Source organism: Lissotriton vulgaris, chromosome 8 (genome assembly GCF_964263255.1).
Source record: "Lissotriton vulgaris chromosome 8, aLisVul1.2, whole genome shotgun sequence".
NCBI classification, from domain to species: Eukaryota; Metazoa; Chordata; class Amphibia; order Caudata; family Salamandridae; genus Lissotriton; species Lissotriton vulgaris.
The window spans coordinates 1,507,300,145-1,507,320,433 of record NC_141696.1 but is presented as its reverse complement, the minus strand read 5'-3'; the positions used below and the strand labels follow the sequence as shown (position 1 = coordinate 1,507,320,433).

At 50.8% G+C, this 20,289-nt stretch overlaps 1 protein-coding gene across 1 annotated transcript in view; it reads right to left on the bottom strand.

The window, feature by feature from the left end:
• POLQ (DNA polymerase theta) overlaps positions 1–20,289 on the bottom strand; it is a 415,163-nt gene that overhangs the window by 369,120 nt on the left and 25,754 nt on the right. The window contains exons 3-4 of the mRNA XM_086935619.1: positions 19,624–19,806; positions 19,397–19,527 (exon numbers count right to left, since the gene is read on the bottom strand). Of these exons, the coding sequence (XP_086791745.1) occupies positions 19,397–19,527; positions 19,624–19,806 (314 nt within the window). The remainder of the gene's footprint in view (positions 1–19,396; positions 19,528–19,623; positions 19,807–20,289) is intronic.

Here is a 20,289-nt window from a genome sequence, read left to right as displayed (position 1 = left end):
GAGGATAACATTACGGATCCCTTGGCCACAGTGACAACCGTCTGTGGCCAACACAAGGAGATGATGGATGGAGCGCTGAAACTTTTCAGACACTCACCCTCAGTGACAGATCTGGGTTGAATCCATCATTGTTCTTTTGCTCACCATGCCCCCTCAGTTCAGACCCAGCTATATGCAAATCAGTCATGACCCTGTGCCTCATGGGAACAGTCCAGCCTGAACTGCCAAGCCATGTCTTCCCAAGACCAGAAACAAGCATTCTAGGACCGGTTTTGGGATAACAGCCACCATCAGCCAGGCTAGCTTGAATCCAGTGGCAAAGTGACCAAGGGACCCACCTCTGGGAATACCCAGCAAACTTAAGGCTATCAAAGCAAACACAAGGAGATGATGGACGGAGCGCTGAACCTTTTCAGACACTAAACCCACAGTCACAGATCTGGGTTGAATCTCCTTGTGTTTGAACCATCTGTGGCCAACACGTCAATGGTTCATAGAACAATCACAACTTCCCTGAACCATGTTCTGTAGCTCTTTGGGGTTTTATACAGGTTTGGGTCATCAGATGCATTGGCAGGGAGGCGAGATTGTTCACAGAACCGATGTGCCAACACAGAACCTTGCCGTGCTGATATCATGATGTGGGACAACTGAAAACTGCATGCCAACTGGAGATGGATTAGCTTGCCCATCGGACAAATGATGCAAATAGTCAGATACAAATAAACGACAGGGCGAGGACATCAGAATCGGATTTCCAGACCCCTCATCCCTGCTCCACAACTTGTAAACCTCTTAATTCAACCAATGACCGAGAAGGGCTTTGAGTGACTACTGACTTATAGATCACATCCCGCGCGCCTGTTCTCGACCAGGTTCACTCCAGCTGCACAGTGTGTGGTTTGAACACAAGGCTCTGTGCTGTGGTGAGCAGGGACAGCAGCTCAGACGTTTGTGTGGGATTGCAACAGTTCCATGTGTCGGTTTTCAAGCAGCCCCCGGCAGTCCCTGGCAGTCCCTGTCACTGTGATGAATTGGTTCTTCCAGATTCATTCCCACTTGCAAGAGGGAGATTGAAGTCTCGGAAATTCAGAACAAGATGGAAGGGGAAGAAAGCTTTTTTCTTTTTTTAACAAACCATTCCTTCTGTAAGAAGCGTTATCATGAGGGTGGACGTCAGCAAGGACAACAGGCAGAAATGGAAGACATCATGAGGGGGAGCTGACCTCTCGCTCCAGAGAGATGTCTGATGCATAGTGCTTCACAGATGGACAAGAGCTATCTGACGCCTCAAAGGGCACTCTCTTCCTGTGAAACATGACCACAGTGCACTTTAACACGGTGCTTCCAGGCATTTGAAGGACAGAATAAATATGTGATTACCATCAGCTGCAATGCTTCTCAATGCCCAGGCATTTGAAGTGGCAGAATAAATATGTGATTACCATCAGCTGCAATGGTTCTCAATGCCCCCCTTCACTGGCCTGCCTGTCTCCACATTGCCTCTTCGTCTGCCATTGTTCTCGCCAAGGTTGCTTACAACAGTTAAGTGGATCAGGTCACTGCTCAAGTCAAATGCTTATTGCAAATGCAGTCATGAGGCACGGCAAGTGAGATGTCCGGGCCAGAGTAATGAAACCACTTGGGTTTGGAAGGGAGAGGGCGAGGCACTTGCCCCACTGTGGGGCACGAAGCTGTGGGAGGGCGCGTGGGGGGAATATGTCCGGCATATATGCCCTGCACCATCTAGTTGGCTTAAGGGAACTTAAGAACTGGCATTCCGAAGTCAATTAATCCAGAACAAATGGGGGAGGTAGAGGTATGAGCTAGGTCCACCCTCCTGATGCAATAGTAGACCTGAAAAACCCGAAATGTCGGGTATAGAACCTAGCCAAAGGAAAGATTTAATTTTTTAGAAAATCAGCAGGAAAGAAAACTTTCTTTCTTGAGTCCCCTCACTCACCAGGGTTTACCCACGGTGACATGCTTCATCATTGGGGCCATCTCAGTCCTTTACGAATGGAGGCGTGCTACGGCTTGCGGTATTACATAGGAGCACTTTTGTGATGACTATGTGTGGTGCAAAAGGTGTGGTGGAGTGGACAAAGGTGGGTTAAAATACCTAACTAGTGGGTGAATTAATTGTATTGTTGCTCCTAGTTGGTATATCTAAGAAACAGGGTAGGATACTGGAAGACCTAGCTATAATAGGTCAGATGTCTCTAGTATTTGTCAACATGTTTCGAGCATTTCCCAGAGCTCTTCGTCAGGACTACACAGGGACCAGCCCTGTGTACGCCACTCCTAATTAAGTTAGGTAATCTAACAATAAATAACGCTGCAACTAATAAGAATGCGTGAATATATACATACGATTGAACATTGTTATGTAGTATATTTTAGGTAGCACAATTGTGCCCCATGGACTTGGAGGGGCTGAGGGTGTCTCGTATTCTTGGTGAGAGATCTCCTCACGGTATGTCACCTAGTTGGTTCCCCTCCAGACCGCATCTATTCCTAAGTCAACACCAGCAACAGCGATTGTAACTTCATGGACTCGTTATCTGCAGACATGCCATGCCTTGGTAGCCTAGGATTGGGCAGAGGTTCCACAGCCACCTACAGCTGTGGGCAGAGCCTGACAGAGAGGCCTGGCCATTGGAAGAATGTTTGAAAAATGTAAACATTAATAAAAAATATATCACTTGGCCACAGGCAACATATGTGAGGCAGGTGAAGCCAAAGAAATGGGTTCCATCAATTCCACGCAACAGGAAGGTAACACTCCTGCTGGAACATCCCTCTGCAAACGATGAAAGGCTGTGCCCACCCCCGAATAACCACCCATCTCACTGGAACTGATCATGCAGGCTTCAAAATCAAGCTTAAGAAAGTATGAAGAGAAGATGAGAAGCATCTGCCACCAGCAACCGGGGATTTTCAAATACTACTACTACTTCAGATGAAAAAGAGGTTCTATCAGACCCTTCAAGCCAGGACTTCGTAATTACCAGCGATAGCTAGCCCGCGACTGCTCAATTCTCAGCTTAGAATGTCCAGTTTCAGCATCTTCTCACCTGAAATCGCTCCTCCTCACGGTCTGAGTGGTCGCTCCCTGGCAGACACCTGGTATCGTAGCGCTGCTCCGCTTAAGAAGCTCTTTCAAACCTGCATTTATTTTCGCCTGCTGTGTGCCTTGTATAGCGCTTTGTCTAATTAGCGCTCTAGCTATTCAATCTGCTTGTTTCCTAACATTGATTGCGCATTTGCCAATAGCGCTCCGCTCTGCTCCTCCCCCCGCCTCCATTTTGTTTGTTTGTTGTCGTCCTCGTGTGCCCGACCCGCCTCCCAGCTGAGCCGCCCTCCCACTGACTTAATATAGCGCTCCTCGCCCTGCAGACGCTGTGACTCGCTCCTCCTCACGGTCTGAGTGGTCGCTCCCTGGCAGACACCTGGTATCGTAGCGCTGCTCCGCTTAAGAAGCTCTTTCAAACCTGCATTTATTTTCGCCTGTGTGCCTTGTATAGCGCTTTGTCTAATTAGCGCTCTAGCTATTCAATCTGCTTGTTTCCTAACATTGATTGCGCATTTGCCAATAGCGCTCCGCTCTGCTCCTCCCCCCGCCTCCATTTTGTTTGTTTGTTGTCGTCCTCGTGTGCCCGACCCGCCTCCCAGCTGAGCCGCCCTCCCACTGACTTAATATAGCGCTCCTCGCCCTGCAGACGCTGTGACTCGCTCCTCCTCACGGTCTGAGTGGTCGCTCCCTGGCAGACACCTGGTATCGTAGCGCTGCTCCGCTTAAGAAGCTCTTTCAAACCTGCATTTATTTTCGCCTGCTGTGTGCCTTGTGCAGCGCTTTGTCTAATTAGCGCTCTAGCTATTCAATCTGCTTGTTTCCTAACATTGATTGCGCATTTGCCAATAGCGCTCCGCTCTGCTCCTCCCCCCGCCTCCATTTTGTTTGTTTGTTGTCGTCCTCGTGTGCCCGACCCGCCTCCCAGCTGAGCCGCCCTCCCACTGACTTAATATAGCGCTCCTCGCCCTGCAGACGCTGTGACTCGCTCCTCCTCACGGTCTGAGTGGTCGCTCCCTGGCAGACACCTGGTATCGTAGCGCTGCTCCGCTTAAGAAGCTCTTTCAAACCTGCATTTATTTTCGCCTGTGTGCCTTGTATAGCGCTTTGTCTAATTAGCGCTCTAGCTATTCAATCTGCTTGTTTCCTAACATTGATTGCGCATTTGCCAATAGCGCTCCGCTCTGCTCCTCCCCCCGCCTCCATTTTGTTTGTTTGTTGTCGTCCTCGTGTGCCCGACCCGCCTCCCAGCTGAGCCGCCCTCCCACTGACTTAATATAGCGCTCCTCGCCCTGCAGACGCTGTGACTCGCTCCTCCTCACGGTCTGAGTGGTCGCTCCCTGGCAGACACCTGGTATCGTAGCGCTGCTCCGCTTAAGAAGCTCTTTCAAACCTGCATTTATTTTCGCCTGCTGTGTGCCTTGTGCAGCGCTTTGTCTAATTAGCGCTCTAGCTATTCAATCTGCTTGTTTCCTAACATTGATTGCGCATTTGCCAATAGCGCTCCGCTCTGCTCCTCCCCCCGCCTCCATTTTGTTTGTTTGTTGTCGTCCTCGTGTGCCCGACCCGCCTCCCAGCTGAGCCGCCCTCGCCCCTCCCCCTCCACCATCCATATATGACAGTTACTCCCGCGCGCAGCGTTTACGCGCAGCGACCGCGCCCAATCCGCGCCGAAGGTGCGCCAAAGGTAAGCCCGTCTACGCCCGTCCGCGCCTGGACCGCGCCCAGCGCCAGACCCCCTGCCCCTCGCGCTTCCCAGCCCTCTCGCATTACCTACGATGCCGCCACCCTCCTAGCCCTTAACCCCGGTCGCGCCCCCAACTGCGTCCAAGCCGCTCCTGGACACACTCATGGACCTTTCTCCTGCTACTCCTGCAAATTCTGCGGCACCAACTGCATCTCCGCTACGACCACACCACAGATTCCCGACCCCAACCACCTACAATGCATCCTTCTCAACACCCGCTCGGTCCACAGACACGCCATTGACCTATGGAATCTACTAGACACCATCTCTCCAGACGTCGCCTTCCTAACTGAAACATGGATGAACGCTTCCTCCGCCCCAGACATCACCATTGCCATCCCTGAAGACTATAAGATCACACGCAAGGACCGTACCGGCCACACAGGAGGAGGAATCGCTATCGTCCATAAGAAATCAATCCGCATCTCAACCAGCTCGGACGCCAACCTCACCAACTCCGAACACCTTCACTTCCAAATACACATCGACCCCAAGACCACACTCAGAGGCACCCTCCTTTACAGACCACCAGGACCCCGCGCAAAATTCTGTGAAGACATCACGGACTTCATCACTCCAGACGCGCTCCCCTCCAAAGACTACATCCTTCTGGGAGACCTCAACTTTCACCTTGAAAAGATCAACGACCGCAACACCACCACCCTCTTGGACAACCTCGCCAACCTCGGACTTAATCAACTGGTCACTTCCCCCACCCACATCGCAGGTCACACACTCGACCCCATCTTCACCTCCAGCAATCATGTCTCCTTCAGCCACACTACAGCTCTCCTCTGGACTGACCACAGCTGCGTTCACTTCACCTACAACAAGCCAAAACCCAACAACCACCTCCAACCAACTCTGCAAAGAAACTGGAACAAAATCACCACCGACCAAATCTCCACATCGCTCCTTCTAAACACCCCAGCCCACTCTTCCAACCCCAACCAAGCCGCCGCCAACCTCACCCTATGGTTATCCAACACCGCCGACACCTTAGCACCACTGAAAAAACGTCAAAGCAAACCTGGCAGCAAGAAGGCCTCATGGTTCAACGATGATCTTAAGAAGTCCAAGAAACTCTGCCGCTCCCTTGAAAAGGCCTGGAAAAAAGACCCAACCACTAGCACCAAGGACGCCTTCAAAAACGCCACCCGCACTCACCACCAACTAATCCGAAAGGCCAAGAAAACAGCATTCAAAGATCGACTTGACAACAACGCCCACAACAGCAAGGAACTTTTCAACATCGTCAAGGAATTTTCCAACCCCTCGGCCAACTCCAACGACATCACCCCCTCTCAAGCCCTCTGCGACTCCCTAGCCTCATTCTTCCACAACAAGATTGCAGACATCCACAACAGCTTCGACAACCAACCCGGAGACCAACCCACCCAACCATTTGCTGAACATTCTCCCCCCGTGAACACCCTTAACGACTGGAACCCAATCTCCACTGAGGACACAATCCGCCTGATGAATTCCATCCACTCAGGATCCCCCACAGACCCATGTCCTCATCACATCTTCAACAAAGCAGACTCCGTCATAGCACCGCAGCTCCGAGACGTCATCAACTGCTCCTTCAACTCCGCCACCTTCCCGGAAGACTGGAAACACGCTGAACTCACCGCCCTTCTGAAAAAACCCACAGCGGACCCCACCGAACTCAAAAATTACCGCCCCATTTCACTCCTTCCTTTCCCGGCCAAAGTCATCGAGAAAGCTGTCAACAACCAGCTCGCCGCTTTCCTCGAAGCCAACAAATCCCTCGACCCCTCACAATCTGGCTTCCGAGCAAAACACAGCACTGAGACCGCCCTCATCGCAGCAACAGACGACATTCGAACTCTACTGGACAATGGAGACACAGTCGCCCTCATCCTCCTCGAGCTCTCTGCAGCATTCGACACAGTCTGCCACAGCACCCTGCTACAACGCCTCAATAACATCGGAATACAAGGAAAAGCACTTGAATGGATCACCTCGTTCCTCACCGGAAGAACCCAGAGAGTCCGCCTCCCACCATTCAAGTCCGAGGCCACTGAAGTCATCTGTGGCGTACCACAAGGATCCTCACTCAGCCCCACCCTCTTCAACGTATACATGAGCCCCCTCGCAGCCATCGCCCGCCAACACAACCTCAACATCATCTCTTACGCGGATGACACTCAACTAATCCTTTCTCTCACCAATGACCCCAGCACCGCCAAAACTAACCTACACGAAGGAATGAAAGAAGTTGCCGAATGGATGAAACAAAGCCGTCTGAAACTGAACTCAGACAAAACAGAAGTCCTCATCCTAGGTACATCCCCCCTCTGCATGGGACGACTCTTGGTGGCCGGAAGCCCTTGGAAAAGCACCCATCCCGACAGACCACGCACGGAACCTAGGCGTCATCCTAGATTCTTCACTCTCTATGAACAGACAAGTCAGCGCCGTATCCTCATCCTGTTTCAACATTCTTCGCATGCTCAGAAAAACATTTCGCTGGATCCCCACCGAAACAAGGAAAACAGTCACCCATGCTCTAGTCACGAGCCGACTGGACTACGGAAACACCCTCTACGCAGGTACTACCGCTAAACTCCAGAAGAAACTCCAACGAATCCAAAACGCCTCAGCCAGGATCATATTAGACATCCCGCGCAACGAACACATCTCTAGTCACCTGAAAGACCTCCACTGGCTACCCGTCAATAAGAGAATCACTTTCCGACTGCTAACCCACGCACACAAATCACTCTACGACATCGGACCAGAATGCCTCAACTCAAGACTGTCCTTCTACACCCCCTCCCGCCAACTACGTTCCTCCAGCCAAGCCCTCGCCACTGTACCTCGCATCAACAAGACCACCATGGGAGGCAGATCCTTCTCATTCCTGGCTGCTAAAACATGGAACTCACTCCCTGCTTACCTTCGCCTCACCCAGAACCACCTAGCATTCAGAAAGCAACTTAAAACGTGGATATTTGACAAGTAATCCTCCTCCCCTTTCTAAGCGCCTTGAGACCATCTGGGTAGGTAGTGCGCTATATAAATTTTCTGACTTGACTTGACTTGACTTGACAAAAACCAGCAACTGCACGCCTGGAATCCCCAAAACTGGTGCCTCTGCACCTGCTGCGCTAGTGACAGCAGAGAGTACAAGGGAACAGCTAAGGGCAGACTGCAGTGGGTTCCTCACCCACCCAGTAGCCAGTGCCACTGCACCTACTGCACTAGTGATAGCTGCTCCCTTGTATGCTCTGCTGAGTACAGACTGCAGTGGGTTCCTCACTCACTCCGTGCCAGTGCCACTGGACCTGCTGCACTAGTGACAGCTGCTCCCTTGTGTGCTCTGCTTAGGACAGGCTGCAGTTGGCTCCTCACCCACCACGTAGCCGGTGCCACTGCACCTGCTGTACTAATGACAGCTGCTCCCTTGTGCTCTCTGCTGAAGACAGGCTGCTGAGGGCTCATTACCCACCCGTAGCCGGTGTCACTGCACCGCATGCACTAGTGACAGCTGCTTCCTTGTGCTCTCTGCTGAGGACAGGCTGAGGGCTCATCACCCACCCCGTAGCCGGTGCCACTCCACCTGCTGCACTAGTGACAGCTGCTTCCTTGTGCTCTCTGCTGAGGACAGGCTGAGGGCTCATCACCCACCCCGTAGCCGGTGCCACTCCACCTGCTGCACTAGTGACAGCTGCTTCCATGTGCTCTCTGCTGAGGACAGGCTGAGGGCTCCTCACCCACCGCGTAGCCGGTGCCACTGCACCTGCTGCACTAATGACAGCTGCTCCCTTGTGCTCTCTGCTGAGCACATGCTGAGGGCTCCTCGCCCACCCCTTAGCCGGTGCCACTGCACCCGCTGCACTAGTGACAGCTGCTCCCTTGTGCTCTCTGCTGAGGACAGGCTGCTTAGGGCTCCTCACCCACCCCATAGCCAGTGCCACTGCACCTTCTGCACTAATGACAGCTGCTCCCTTGTGCTCTCTGCTAAGGACAGGCTGCAGTGGGTTCCTCATCCTCACCCACCCCTTAGCCGGCGCCACAGCACATGCTGCACTAATGACAGCTGCTCCTTGTGTGTTCTGCTTAGGACAGGCTGCAGTGGGCTGCTGACTGCACTGCCGGCTGCTCTGTACCCATACCAGGATCCGGTTGCAATGGGATCTCTGCCCCAACGCCACTGGGCCTGCTGTCCTGCAGCTGTTTTTAGAGGCTGCCCCTCGATCCGTGGGTCCTTTGCTTCCTGTGGTTTCCTCCCCCAGTGTCCCCTTTCTCCTATGCTGTGGATTCTTCTCTCACCTACCCCCGCCCTACACTTTCCCTGCCCACCAGGGTCGGATTGGTAAGGCGGGCTCTCGGGCAATGTCCGAGGGGCCGGTGTCCGAGCTCCAGCTGTGGGCCCCTTTTTTGAGAGCCTGGGTGCTGATTTAGTCGGTGTCTGTGCTGTTCGGATGCCGCCAGCAGCCCAGGCCGGGCCTGAGTGGCCTTTTACCAACAGGAAGGAGGTGTCACTCCCCTTCTCTCGCTGGGTTGGCCCATTAGTGTATGCAGATTGAGTGGGGGTAGGGAGCCTGAGCTGAAGAGGCCTCACTTGTATTCAAAACTTCCCGAAGCAGCTTTTTTCAAAGTTTGAGTTTGACTGATCGTCTCTCAGCAGCTTTCTCTTCTCTCTGATACCTCTTCCTCTTCACTTGACTCTTCTATTCAATCGTTACCTACTTCCCCTTCTGTTCGGGCCTCTCAGATTTACAAATACCTCTTTTTTCCTCAATCTTCTCGTCCCAAATGCAAGATCGAACTTTCATGGGAAACGGACTTGCAACATCATTTTTCCATACATACTTGGAACTCCACCTGGGCCCGCCTTCATCACACTTCATGTAATGCGAGTACCATTCAACCACTATTTGTCACCCCTTTAGCTCTTTCCAAATTCAGCCATGACCTATCTCCTAATTGTTGGTCTTGTAAAAATACTCCTGGCACATATCTTCATTCCTTTTTTCTCTACCCCAGCATTTCCATTTTTTGGGCAAAAGTATGCAAGTCACTTGCCTCTATTTGCTCCACTAATTTCCCCTTTGTTATTCATTCCATATTTTTGGGTAGTAATTCCATACGCTGGTTGGGTGCTTGTAAAATTGGCACATTTATAGATGTATCTATTGCTATTGCCTTTCAGGTTATAACCTCGAATTGAAGGATGCCTCCAGTCCAAAGTCTCTTTTTCTGCCTGGTGGAATCTTTTATGTCACCATCACAGGCTAGATAGAGCTTTGGTAGCCACCTCTCAGCAGCTTCTCCAGGAGGCCTTCTGGCCTCCTCTCACTAATTATATTTCTTCCTCTTAGGAAGCTTTATTTCCTGTGCGTCCAAGACTTGGAAAGAGCTTTGTTCTGAGAAATGCCGGAGACCTTCTCTCCTTTAGAGAGGGTCTGGAAGCCTGGCTCTTTATTCATTGAACCCCCCCCTTCGACTATCGTTTAAGCAGAACTCAGCGCCAGGACACCTGACGGTAATCGTGCACTTATATGAATTTAATTAACATAGCATAACTCTGTTTTGCAGGCCAAGGACAATAACTTTGTTTTTTAGCCGCCGTAAGTGCTGCGCTCATTCCTTTTTGTTTCTCTTTATATTGTTCATTCTCTATGACTGTTTTTTATGCTATCCTCCCTCTGCTCCTTTTCTTTCCTCCTTTTTCTCTCTTTCCTTCTTTTTCTATTTTTGAAACTTAAAAGCAAAAATGCTCATTTTATTATGGTACTATGGGCCCGATGTAGGTAAATCTACATTTACCACTTCATAAATACCGAATCATACCGAATCGGTATTTATGAAGTGGTAAATTAGAGGGGGGGAGATGTAGGTATTTCAGATTCGGTATTTACCATAGGAATCAATGGGCACTACCGAATCGGTAATTACCGATTTGTGCAAGGGTGCAGGGGGTGTCACTTTGACACCCTCTAGCACCCCCAAAACAGGCATGTGAGCCATGTGGCACACAGACATGCCCTAAGGGCATGTCTGTCTGTCACATGGCATAGGTGTGCATGCACACATGTGCATGCACACCTGGATTCGGTATTTTAACACCCAATTGGATTGGGTGTTAAAATACCGAATCTGAAAGGCCTGTGGGACTGAAAGTAGTCCCACCTACATCCCGAATTTAAAAATCGGTAAAATTACCGATTCAGTATTTTTGTGATTCGGTAATTTTACCGAATCGGTAAAATACCGAATCGGACAAAAAAAGGTCCCCTACATCTCAGTAGGCCAAATACCGGCCGAAATCGGCCGTTTCCGACCGGTATTTGGTACCTACATCGGGCCCTATATGATTATATCTTTCTCTTATTCTTACTCTCGCAGTTGTATGATGTATTTGGTTTTTCACCATTTGATTCTTACTTTGTATTCCTCATTATTCTATGGATTTGTACTTCTTTTTATATTTCTGTACCATGTCTTCTCTATCTATTTCAATAAAGCTTTCTAAACTTAAAAAAAAAACTTCCCGACGCAGTGTTTTGGGGGAAGGCAACCCGCAAATATGGGCCACTTATTTTTTAGCGTGGGCCTATTTTTTATTCCCAATCCAACCCTGCTGGCTGCTGCCCACTTTGCCCTGGTCCCCTCTTGACACCTCCAGTGCGGGTCTTTCTTTACCTCCAGGCAGCACTGAGAGGACATGTCTCGGAGGCCAGATTCATGGTGCACTCTTGGTAAAGCTGCAAGGCCTGGCTCGTTGTTAAAGTGTATTGTTTTTCCTCCCTCAGGCGGACTCTTTGAACTTCTCTGCTGCTGGTTCCACCCAGTTTCCCTCATCACAGCCCCCACTGTGCCCCCCACCCCTGCTGCTTCTCCCTGCTCTGGTAACCCCTCCCCTCCCCCAGGGCGTGCCTTCCTTTAACCCTTGATGGACGTGGGAGAACTTGTCTCTGGCCTCTGGTGACCGTGAGTGTTTTTAGAGACAAAGGAACCCCAGGGAATATTAAGGGCCCGTGTGTGTGAGTATTTTAAAGGAACAAAAGCCCCTTACTGTGAAAGGCCATCGAACAGATTACGTAGAAATATAAAGACATCTAGATCAGTTGTCCAAATGCATTTCCATTGACTTTGAGGTAATTCTAGGAAAGTTGAAGCAGGCCGCCCCACAGGCCACATTAACTGAGCGCTCTTGCTAAAGCTGCTAGAAACCACAGTGTCCTAGTGCCGCAGCTTCATCTGTCTCTTCTTTTCTTCCTGTATATGTATTGTTTGTCTTGTCGGTGGGTCTTTTCCCCTTCTCTGATGCTGGATCCCCCAACTGACCATCACCCAGGCGTCAATGTACTACCCACGCCCTGCTGTTCAACCTTGCAATACCACCTCCTTCGAGGTGCTTTGGAATAGTGTGAGTGGCCTGCTCCTCCTGCTGCTGTCCTACCAGAAACACTGGACGCAGGGTTAGTCTGCCCCCACCATACTGTCCCTCCTCTACCCTGAAATGTCACTCCCTGCTAATAATGAAAGCAGAGGTTCTCTGTGAGGACCTTGTAGAAGGGCAGGAGTGTGCCTGTGAACCCTGAAGGAACAAAGGTATCTGGGATCCAAGAACAAGGACTGAGCTTGCCAGAAGTGGGGAAGACAGATGAGTAAGCCAGGGATGACAGATTCTATCAGGTCTGTCACTCTCGCATGTGCAGGGAGGTGCTCTGGCTAGGGCATGAGAAATGACTAGGCTAGCACTTGCCCGACTGGGCCTCATCGGCCTTTGGGAGCCTTCGGCAGCATTCGTGGGCTTTGGGTACAACGCCCCACTCAACATTTTGGTCTCTGCCAGCCTAGCAAGAGTAGGTGAATTCTGGACCTTTAAAAGATTGCACGGCTTCTGAACAGAATGCAGTGATCGAGTCCTTTCTGTGGCTTGCATCGTTTATAGATTCGCAGCTACTGCTCATGTCACGGACTCCCATTCTTGCCGCTTGGCATCACTTTACTCATTTAACAGCACCTCTGTCTCACAAATGCTGCCATATGCATTCCTGGGCCGTCCCAGATTAGCCCCCTTTCCTAAGGTACATGTATCCGGTACCCCACTGCTTAGGCTGGTCCTGGGTAGCAGCCAATGTGATTAAGTGAGAACTATATAATTTGCACACCTACTTCTCACATCTCCTTTGCAATCACACTCCTAAGAGCGGAGTCCCAAGACAAGAGCCCAGCACCTCTCTTGCTCTTTATGCGCAACACGAAACACTTCTCACATAGGATCGCCACTAATACTGGACACAGTCATGGAGTAGCATGCTACTGATCTGAAAATGCACTTTGGTGACCCACAAAGGCATATGAAGCGCTATATGATGCTACAATACGTCATCCAGCAATTTCCAGACTGAAATGCCCAATTACCAGTAATACCAAGCATTGAATGCCCCAGTTAATTACCCAGTAATCTTCATTACTCCAAGTCCAGGTCTTCCCTGATTCAGTCCTGAATCCCCCCCCCTTCCCGGAGTTCAGGATGATTATATATTCTATTGGTAGTGTTTTTCGCTTAGATTATTAACAGGATGTGATGTCATGCTTCCTTTCTTTTCTAGGGGAGGCAGAGAAAGCAGCCGTCATATTGGTAGAAGTAATTGAAGTCAGCTATGTATCAGGTTCTGAAGGATGGAGAAGACATCTTGCATGTGAGGACTGGATCAGGGAAGACAGGCAAAGAGGGAATGCCCAGTTACTAACAACGCAATGGCAAGATACCACTGGGTACTGCTGTTGACGGATCGTCAAGAAAGACAAAACCAAAGGGGATGATGGACGGAGTGTTGAACATTGCAAGCACTCACCCCCAGTCAACTGATCTGGGTTTACTTTTAAATAAACAGCAGGTCTGGCAGCACACCGCTCACCTATTAGGAAAGGTTCGCCCCTGGCATTCTGGGTAATGCAGTCTCTGGTAGTTCGTCTCGTAGAAATGTTATCGAGTGTTTCGGCAAAGTTGGCGCAGATGGTGCTGATCTCTAGACACCGGTGTTTCTGGTTCATTAACCTTCATCAGTAGAGATTACAGACTTAGTTTTAGGGGTTTGCTGAGTAGGTTGCCAAAATCGTATCAGGTCAGGTACCGCTCACTGGCGCGCAGGTGCTTCGTCCACGAGCTCGTCAGCTCCATGACCCACGGGAGTACTTTTAAATAAACAGCAGGTCTGGGAGCACACCGCTCACCTATCAGGCAAGGTTCGCCCATGGCATTCTGGGTAATGCAGGCTCTGGTAGTTCGTCTCGTAGAAATGTTGTCGAGTGTTTCGCCAAAGTTGGTGCAGATGGTGCTGAACTCTAGACACCGGTGTTTCTGGTTCATTACCTTCGTCAGTAGAGATTACAGACTTAGTTTTAGGGGTTTGCTGAGTAGGTTGCCAACATCGTATCAGGTCAGGTACCGCTCACTGGCGCGCAGGTGCTTCGTCCACAAGCTCGTCAGTTCCATGACTCATGGGAGTACTTTTAAATAAACAGCAGGTCTGGGAGCACACCGCTCACCTATCAGGCAAGGTTCGCCCCTGGCATTCTGGGTAATGCAGTCTCTGGTAGTTCGTCTCGTAGAAATGTTGTCGAGTGTTTCGCCAAAGTTGGCGCAGATGTTGCTGATCTCTAGACACCGGAGTTTCTGGTTCATTAACCTTCGTCAGTAGAGATTACAGACTTAGTTTTAGGAGTTTGATGAGTAGGCTGCCAAAATCGTATCAGGTCAGGTACCTCAAAACACGTGTCAAGGGATGGCAAGCACACCAGTGAACACCTTGAAGACTGAAGACTCGGGTAGAAGCGCACCCGCTGATACCAACTACATCGACCATCATGCCCGGGTCACACGCTGATGGGACGAGCAGTGTGCGACCTCATTTGGAAAGACTATTTATACAGGCTCCCTTGAGCCGGTAGAGGTGACGACCTTGAGACAACGCACCTGCGCGCCACAAGAGGTATCTGGACCTATGAACATTTATGGCAGCCCAAGCAGCAATCCCTTACACCCGCCTAATCCCTGCTGATGAGAGGTAATGACCTCGAAACACGTGTCCAGGGATGGCAAGCACACCAGTGAACACCTTGAAGACTCGAGACTCGGGTAGAAGCGCACCCGCTGATACCAACTACATCGACCATCATGCTCCGGGGTCACACGCTGATGGGACGAGCAGTGTGCGACCTCATTTGGAAAGACTATTTATACAGGCTCCCTTGAGCCGGTGGAGGTGACGACCTCGAGACAACGCACCTGCGCGCCACAAGAGGTATCTGGACCTATGAACATTTACGGCAGCCCAAGCAGCAACCCCTTACACCCGCCTAATCCCTGCTGAGGGGAGGTAATGACCTCGAAACACATGTCCAGGGATGGCAAGCACACCAGTGAACACCTTGAGGACTCCAGACTCGGGTAGAAGCGCACCCGCTGATACCAACTACATCGACCATCATGCTCCGGGGTCACACGCTGATGGGACGAGCAGTGTGCGACCTAATGGGAAAGACTATTTATACAGGCTCCCTTGAGCGGGTGGAGGTGACGACCTCGAGACAACGCACCTGCGCGCCACAAGAGGTATCTGGACCTATGAACATTTACGGCAGCCCAAGCAGCAACCCCTTTGTAACAGGGTTGGGACGGGAGGCCTGGAGGACTGGTGGACCCCTGACCCTAACTCCCCTCCTTCCCCACAGACTGACGCATCGAGGGCAGAATGGGAAACACTGTTGGAACAGGACGAGGAATATGACCCCGGCGCCTTTAACTGGGCGTGTGATGAGTCAGACGAGACTACGCCCCCGGCTGACGTAGGAGTTGCCGGATTGGTGAAAGGGCAGGAAGCCCTGTATGCGGCGTGTGACATCACCGCGGAGGTCAGAGACGGAGTCGGAGAAGAGAGACCGAAGGCGAAGCGAGGAGAAAACGGAGAAGACGGGAGAGCCAAGAGCGGAGGAGAGCCAGGAGGCCAACGACCCCGTGAACCGCCGTGCCACACTCCCGAGGGAGGAGTGTGGCTTTCGCAGGTACGGCGGCGTTGGGCAACCTGGGTGGGGAGAAAGAGCGCCCCTGTGTAAATACTGTAGATACCCCAGTGCGTGTCTTTCCTGTGTCCTTCCGTTACCTTCCTCCTCACCTTACCCTTCCTACATTCCTCACACTATTCCCATCTCCCGAGCACGAGCACTTAGAGTTGTACATATCACGGGTGCTCCCTCACAACCACTCGTCCCTGATTCGGATAAGCCGGTATCAGGCTTTAAACTAACGGCTTCCCTCTGTTGGTCTTCTTTTTCCTTGGGGTCCGGAGACGTTGTACCAGAGAAGACAGCTACTTGAAGCCACCCCGGCTGAAGGACACCACCACCACGGACAAGCTGGAGTTTGCCAGAGAGACACTAACCTTTAGAACCAGGGGTACTCTAAAAATAAAGCCCAGTTTAAAGAAGTATTCTGGTCTGCAGCCTATTCCTAATACAGCGCCCATTCCCAACCCTCCTCCCACGCCTACACCCTTACACCCGCCTAATCCCTGCTGATGAGAGGTAATGACCTCGAAACACGTGTCCAGGGATGGCAAGCACACCAGTGAACACCTTGAAGACTCAAGACTCGGGTAGAAGCGCATCCGCTGATACAACTACATCGACCATCATGCTCCGGGGTCACACGCTGATGGGACGAGCAGTGTGCGACCTCATTTGGAAAGACTATTTATACAGGCTCCCTTGAGCCGGTGGAGGTGACGACCTCGAGACAATGCACCTGCGCGCCACAAGAGGTATCTGGACCTATGAACATTTACGGCAGCCCAAGCAGCAACCCCTTACACCCGCCTAATCCCTGCTGATGAGAGGTAATGACCTGGAAACACGTGTCCAGGGATGGCAAGCACACCAGTGAACACCTTGAAGACTCAAGACTCGGGTAGAAGCGCACCCGCTGATACCAACTACATCGACCATCATGCTCCGGGGTCACACGCTGATGGGACGAGCAGTGTGCGACCTCATTTGGAAAGACTATTTATACAGGCTCCCTTGAGCCGGTGGAGGTGACGACCTCGAGACAACGTACCTGCGCGCCACAATAGGTATCTGGACCTATGAACATTTACGGCAGCCCAAGCAGCAACCCCTTCCACCCGCCTAATCCCTGCTGATGAGAGGTAATGACCTCGAAACACGTGTCCAGGGATGGCAAGCACACCAGTGAACACCTTGAAGACTCAAGACTCGGGTAGAAGCGCACCCGCTGATACCAACTACATCGACCATCATGCTCCGGGGTCACACGCTGATGGGACGAGCAGTGTGCGACCTCATTTGGAAAGACTATTTATACAGGCTCCCTTGAGCCGGTGGAGGTGACGACCTCGAGACAACGTACCTGCGCGCCACAATAGGTATCTGGACCTATGAACATTTACGGCAGCCCAAGCAGCAACCCCTTCCACCCGCCTAATCCCTGCTGATGAGAGGTAATGACCTCGAAACACGTGTCCAGGGATGGCAAGCACACCAGTGAACACCTTGAAGACTCAAGACTCAGGTAGAAGCGCACCCGCTGATACGAACTACATCGACCATCATGCTCCGGGGTCACACGCTGATGGGACGAGCAGTGTGCGACCTCATTTGGAAAAAAATGATCTGGGTTTAGTTCATCATCATTCTTTAGAGCTCACTCCTCCACCCCAGTTCAGACATGGCCATTAGCAAATCAGTCTTCTCCCCTGTGACTCATGGGAACAGTCCAGCACGAACTGGCAAACCATGTCTTCACTGGACCAAAATCAAGCATCCTGGGACCGGTTTCTGGCTAATCAGCTGTCTTCAGACAGGCTAGCTTGAATCCAGTGGCAAAGTGAGCAAGGGACCCACGTCTGGGCATACCCTGCCAACTTAGGGAAAACAAAGCAAAACCAAAGGGTATGATAGATGGAGTGTTGAACATTGCAAGCACTCACCCCCAGTCAAATGATCTGGGTTTAATCCATCATCATTCTTTAGCTCACTCCGCCACCCCAGTTCAGACATGGCCATATGTAAATCAGTCTTGACCCTGTGCCTCATGGGAACAGTCCAGCCCGAATCTTGTACATCATGCCAACACCACGGTGGGGTCTTGTTTTCATATCATCAGCCTCCTTCGGAAAGTGTTTCCTCTTCTCCCTGACAGCACAAGGAAGACCTTGGTCCAGGCCCTCGTATTGAGTCGCCTCGACTATTGCAATGGTCTTCTTTTAGCGGCCAACGAAGGAGTGCTCAACAAACTTCAAGTGGTTCAGAACACCGCGGCTCGTCTGGTGACAAATGCCCCCCCCAGAACACCATCTCTGCCCCTTCTCAAAAAGCTCCACTGGCTTCCTATCCGGAGACGGGTGGAATTTAAGACCTGCTGTGTGATTCACAAAAGTCTCCATAATCTAGGACCGCTCTATCTGGCCGAAAAATTTGTTCATCATCATCCCCTTCGTAATTTACGGTCCAGTAATCAGCTGCTACTACAGATTCCACGACATAACAAGACCAGACAGGGAGGACGCGCTCTTTCTGTTATGGGTCCGCGCCTGTGGAACAACCTCCCCCTCTCCCTTAGACAGTGCTCTAGTCATCTAGCCTTCAGGAAAAGTCTCAAGACAACCCTATTTCAGCTTTAGTGCCTGCTAGACCTGTTCCTTTCAGCACTGCGCGGAGATACACCTTCGGGTGTGATTCCGGCGAGTTATAAACCTATAAATAAATAAATAAATAAACTGCCAAGCCAGGTCTTCCCTGGACTGGAAAAAAGCATCCTGGGACCGGTTTCTGGTTAATCAGCCATCTTCAGCCAGGCTAGCTTGAATCCAGTGGCAAAGTGAGCAAGGGGCCCACGTCTGGGCATACCCTGCCAACTTAGGACGAACAAAGCAAAACCAATGGGGATGCTGGACGGAGTGTTGAACATTGCAAGCACTCACCCCCAGTCAACTGATTTGGGTTTAATCCATCATCATTCTTGCTTGGGAGGACCTGGCCTGGCAGTTCGGGCTGGATTGTTCCCTTGGGCGCAGGGTCAAGACTGATTTGCATATGGCTGGCTCCAAACTGGAATGGCATGGTGAGCAAAAAAACAATGGATTTAGGCCCGGATCTTTGTACTGGGGTGAATGTATGACATTGTTCTACATTCTGTCCATCAATTGTTCTTTTTCATTTGTCACCCCGAGTGGGACAAGTATGCCCAGACTTGGGTCCAGTGCTCTCCATGCCACTGGAGTCAAGCTATCCCGGCTGATGAGGGCTGACAACCCGAAACCGGTCCTAGGGTACTTGTTTCCAGTCCAGGGTGGACCTGGCCTGGCAGTTCGGGCTGGATTGTTCCAATGGGGCACATGGTCAAGACTGATTTGCATATGGCTGGGTCCAGAATGGCATGGTGAGCAAAAAAACGATGGATTTAGGCCCAGATCTCTGTACTGGGGTGAATGTATGACATTATTCTACATTCTGTCCATTAATTGTTCATTTTCATTCGTCAAGAAAGACAGCCTCTCGCATCAAATTACCTGCAGATAATAGGTTTTCTCTTTAGCCACAGAAACAAATGGTAGAATGAACAGGGCTTTCTTCCGCGTCTCTAGGACCCTCTTCAGAATAAGTAACTCAGAAACCAGAGTCTTCCCAGCACTGGTTGGAGCTGCAATAAAACAACAGCAATTGGCATGATATGAAGAACAACACAGCACACAACAAACACCGAGGTCTTGACAAAACCCGCAGTTTTGTTACTTACCAGAGTACACTAAATTCTTTCCTTCAAGGACATGTCCGAGCATTAGGCAATCTGCCTGCCAGTCAAACATCTGCACGACCCCAAAGCTACGATATTTCTTCAGCACCTGGTCGGGGAGACCCCAGCTGGCAAGGAGCAGTTTATCTGCCTTTTCATCTGGAAGGGCCATCTTATGACCTTGACCTATGTAAAGAGACATTCAACATCATCAGAGATCACAGGTGATGCTTCCAGCTGCAGTGAGAAATGCTGGAGGCATGGCTGGGGCAAAGACACACAGGGATGTGCATTTCAGCCAGTTCTAACTTACTTATGTTGAAAAGTTTTATGAAACTTTTGAGAAAATTCAAATCTATACACTGACCTTAGAGGGGGGTCACCTACTGGTGGTGTTATAATTCACCAAAGAGTAGAAGGGAAAGAGGACGAAAAGTAGCAATGAACAAACACAGGAAGCGAGCTGGTGAAAGCAACAGTGCGAAGCAAAACCAGGAGCAAAAGCACGCACTCTCTTACGAAGTGCTGCAAGTGGAAGAAACAAACAGGGAGCGATAGAATGCAGAAGCTGCAGAAGGACACTCTCCGCCTCCCCTCCAAAAAAAGGAAACCGTACTTGGTCTATGATCCAGGTACGAGGGAAACACAAGCAGAATGTGAATCCAAAGT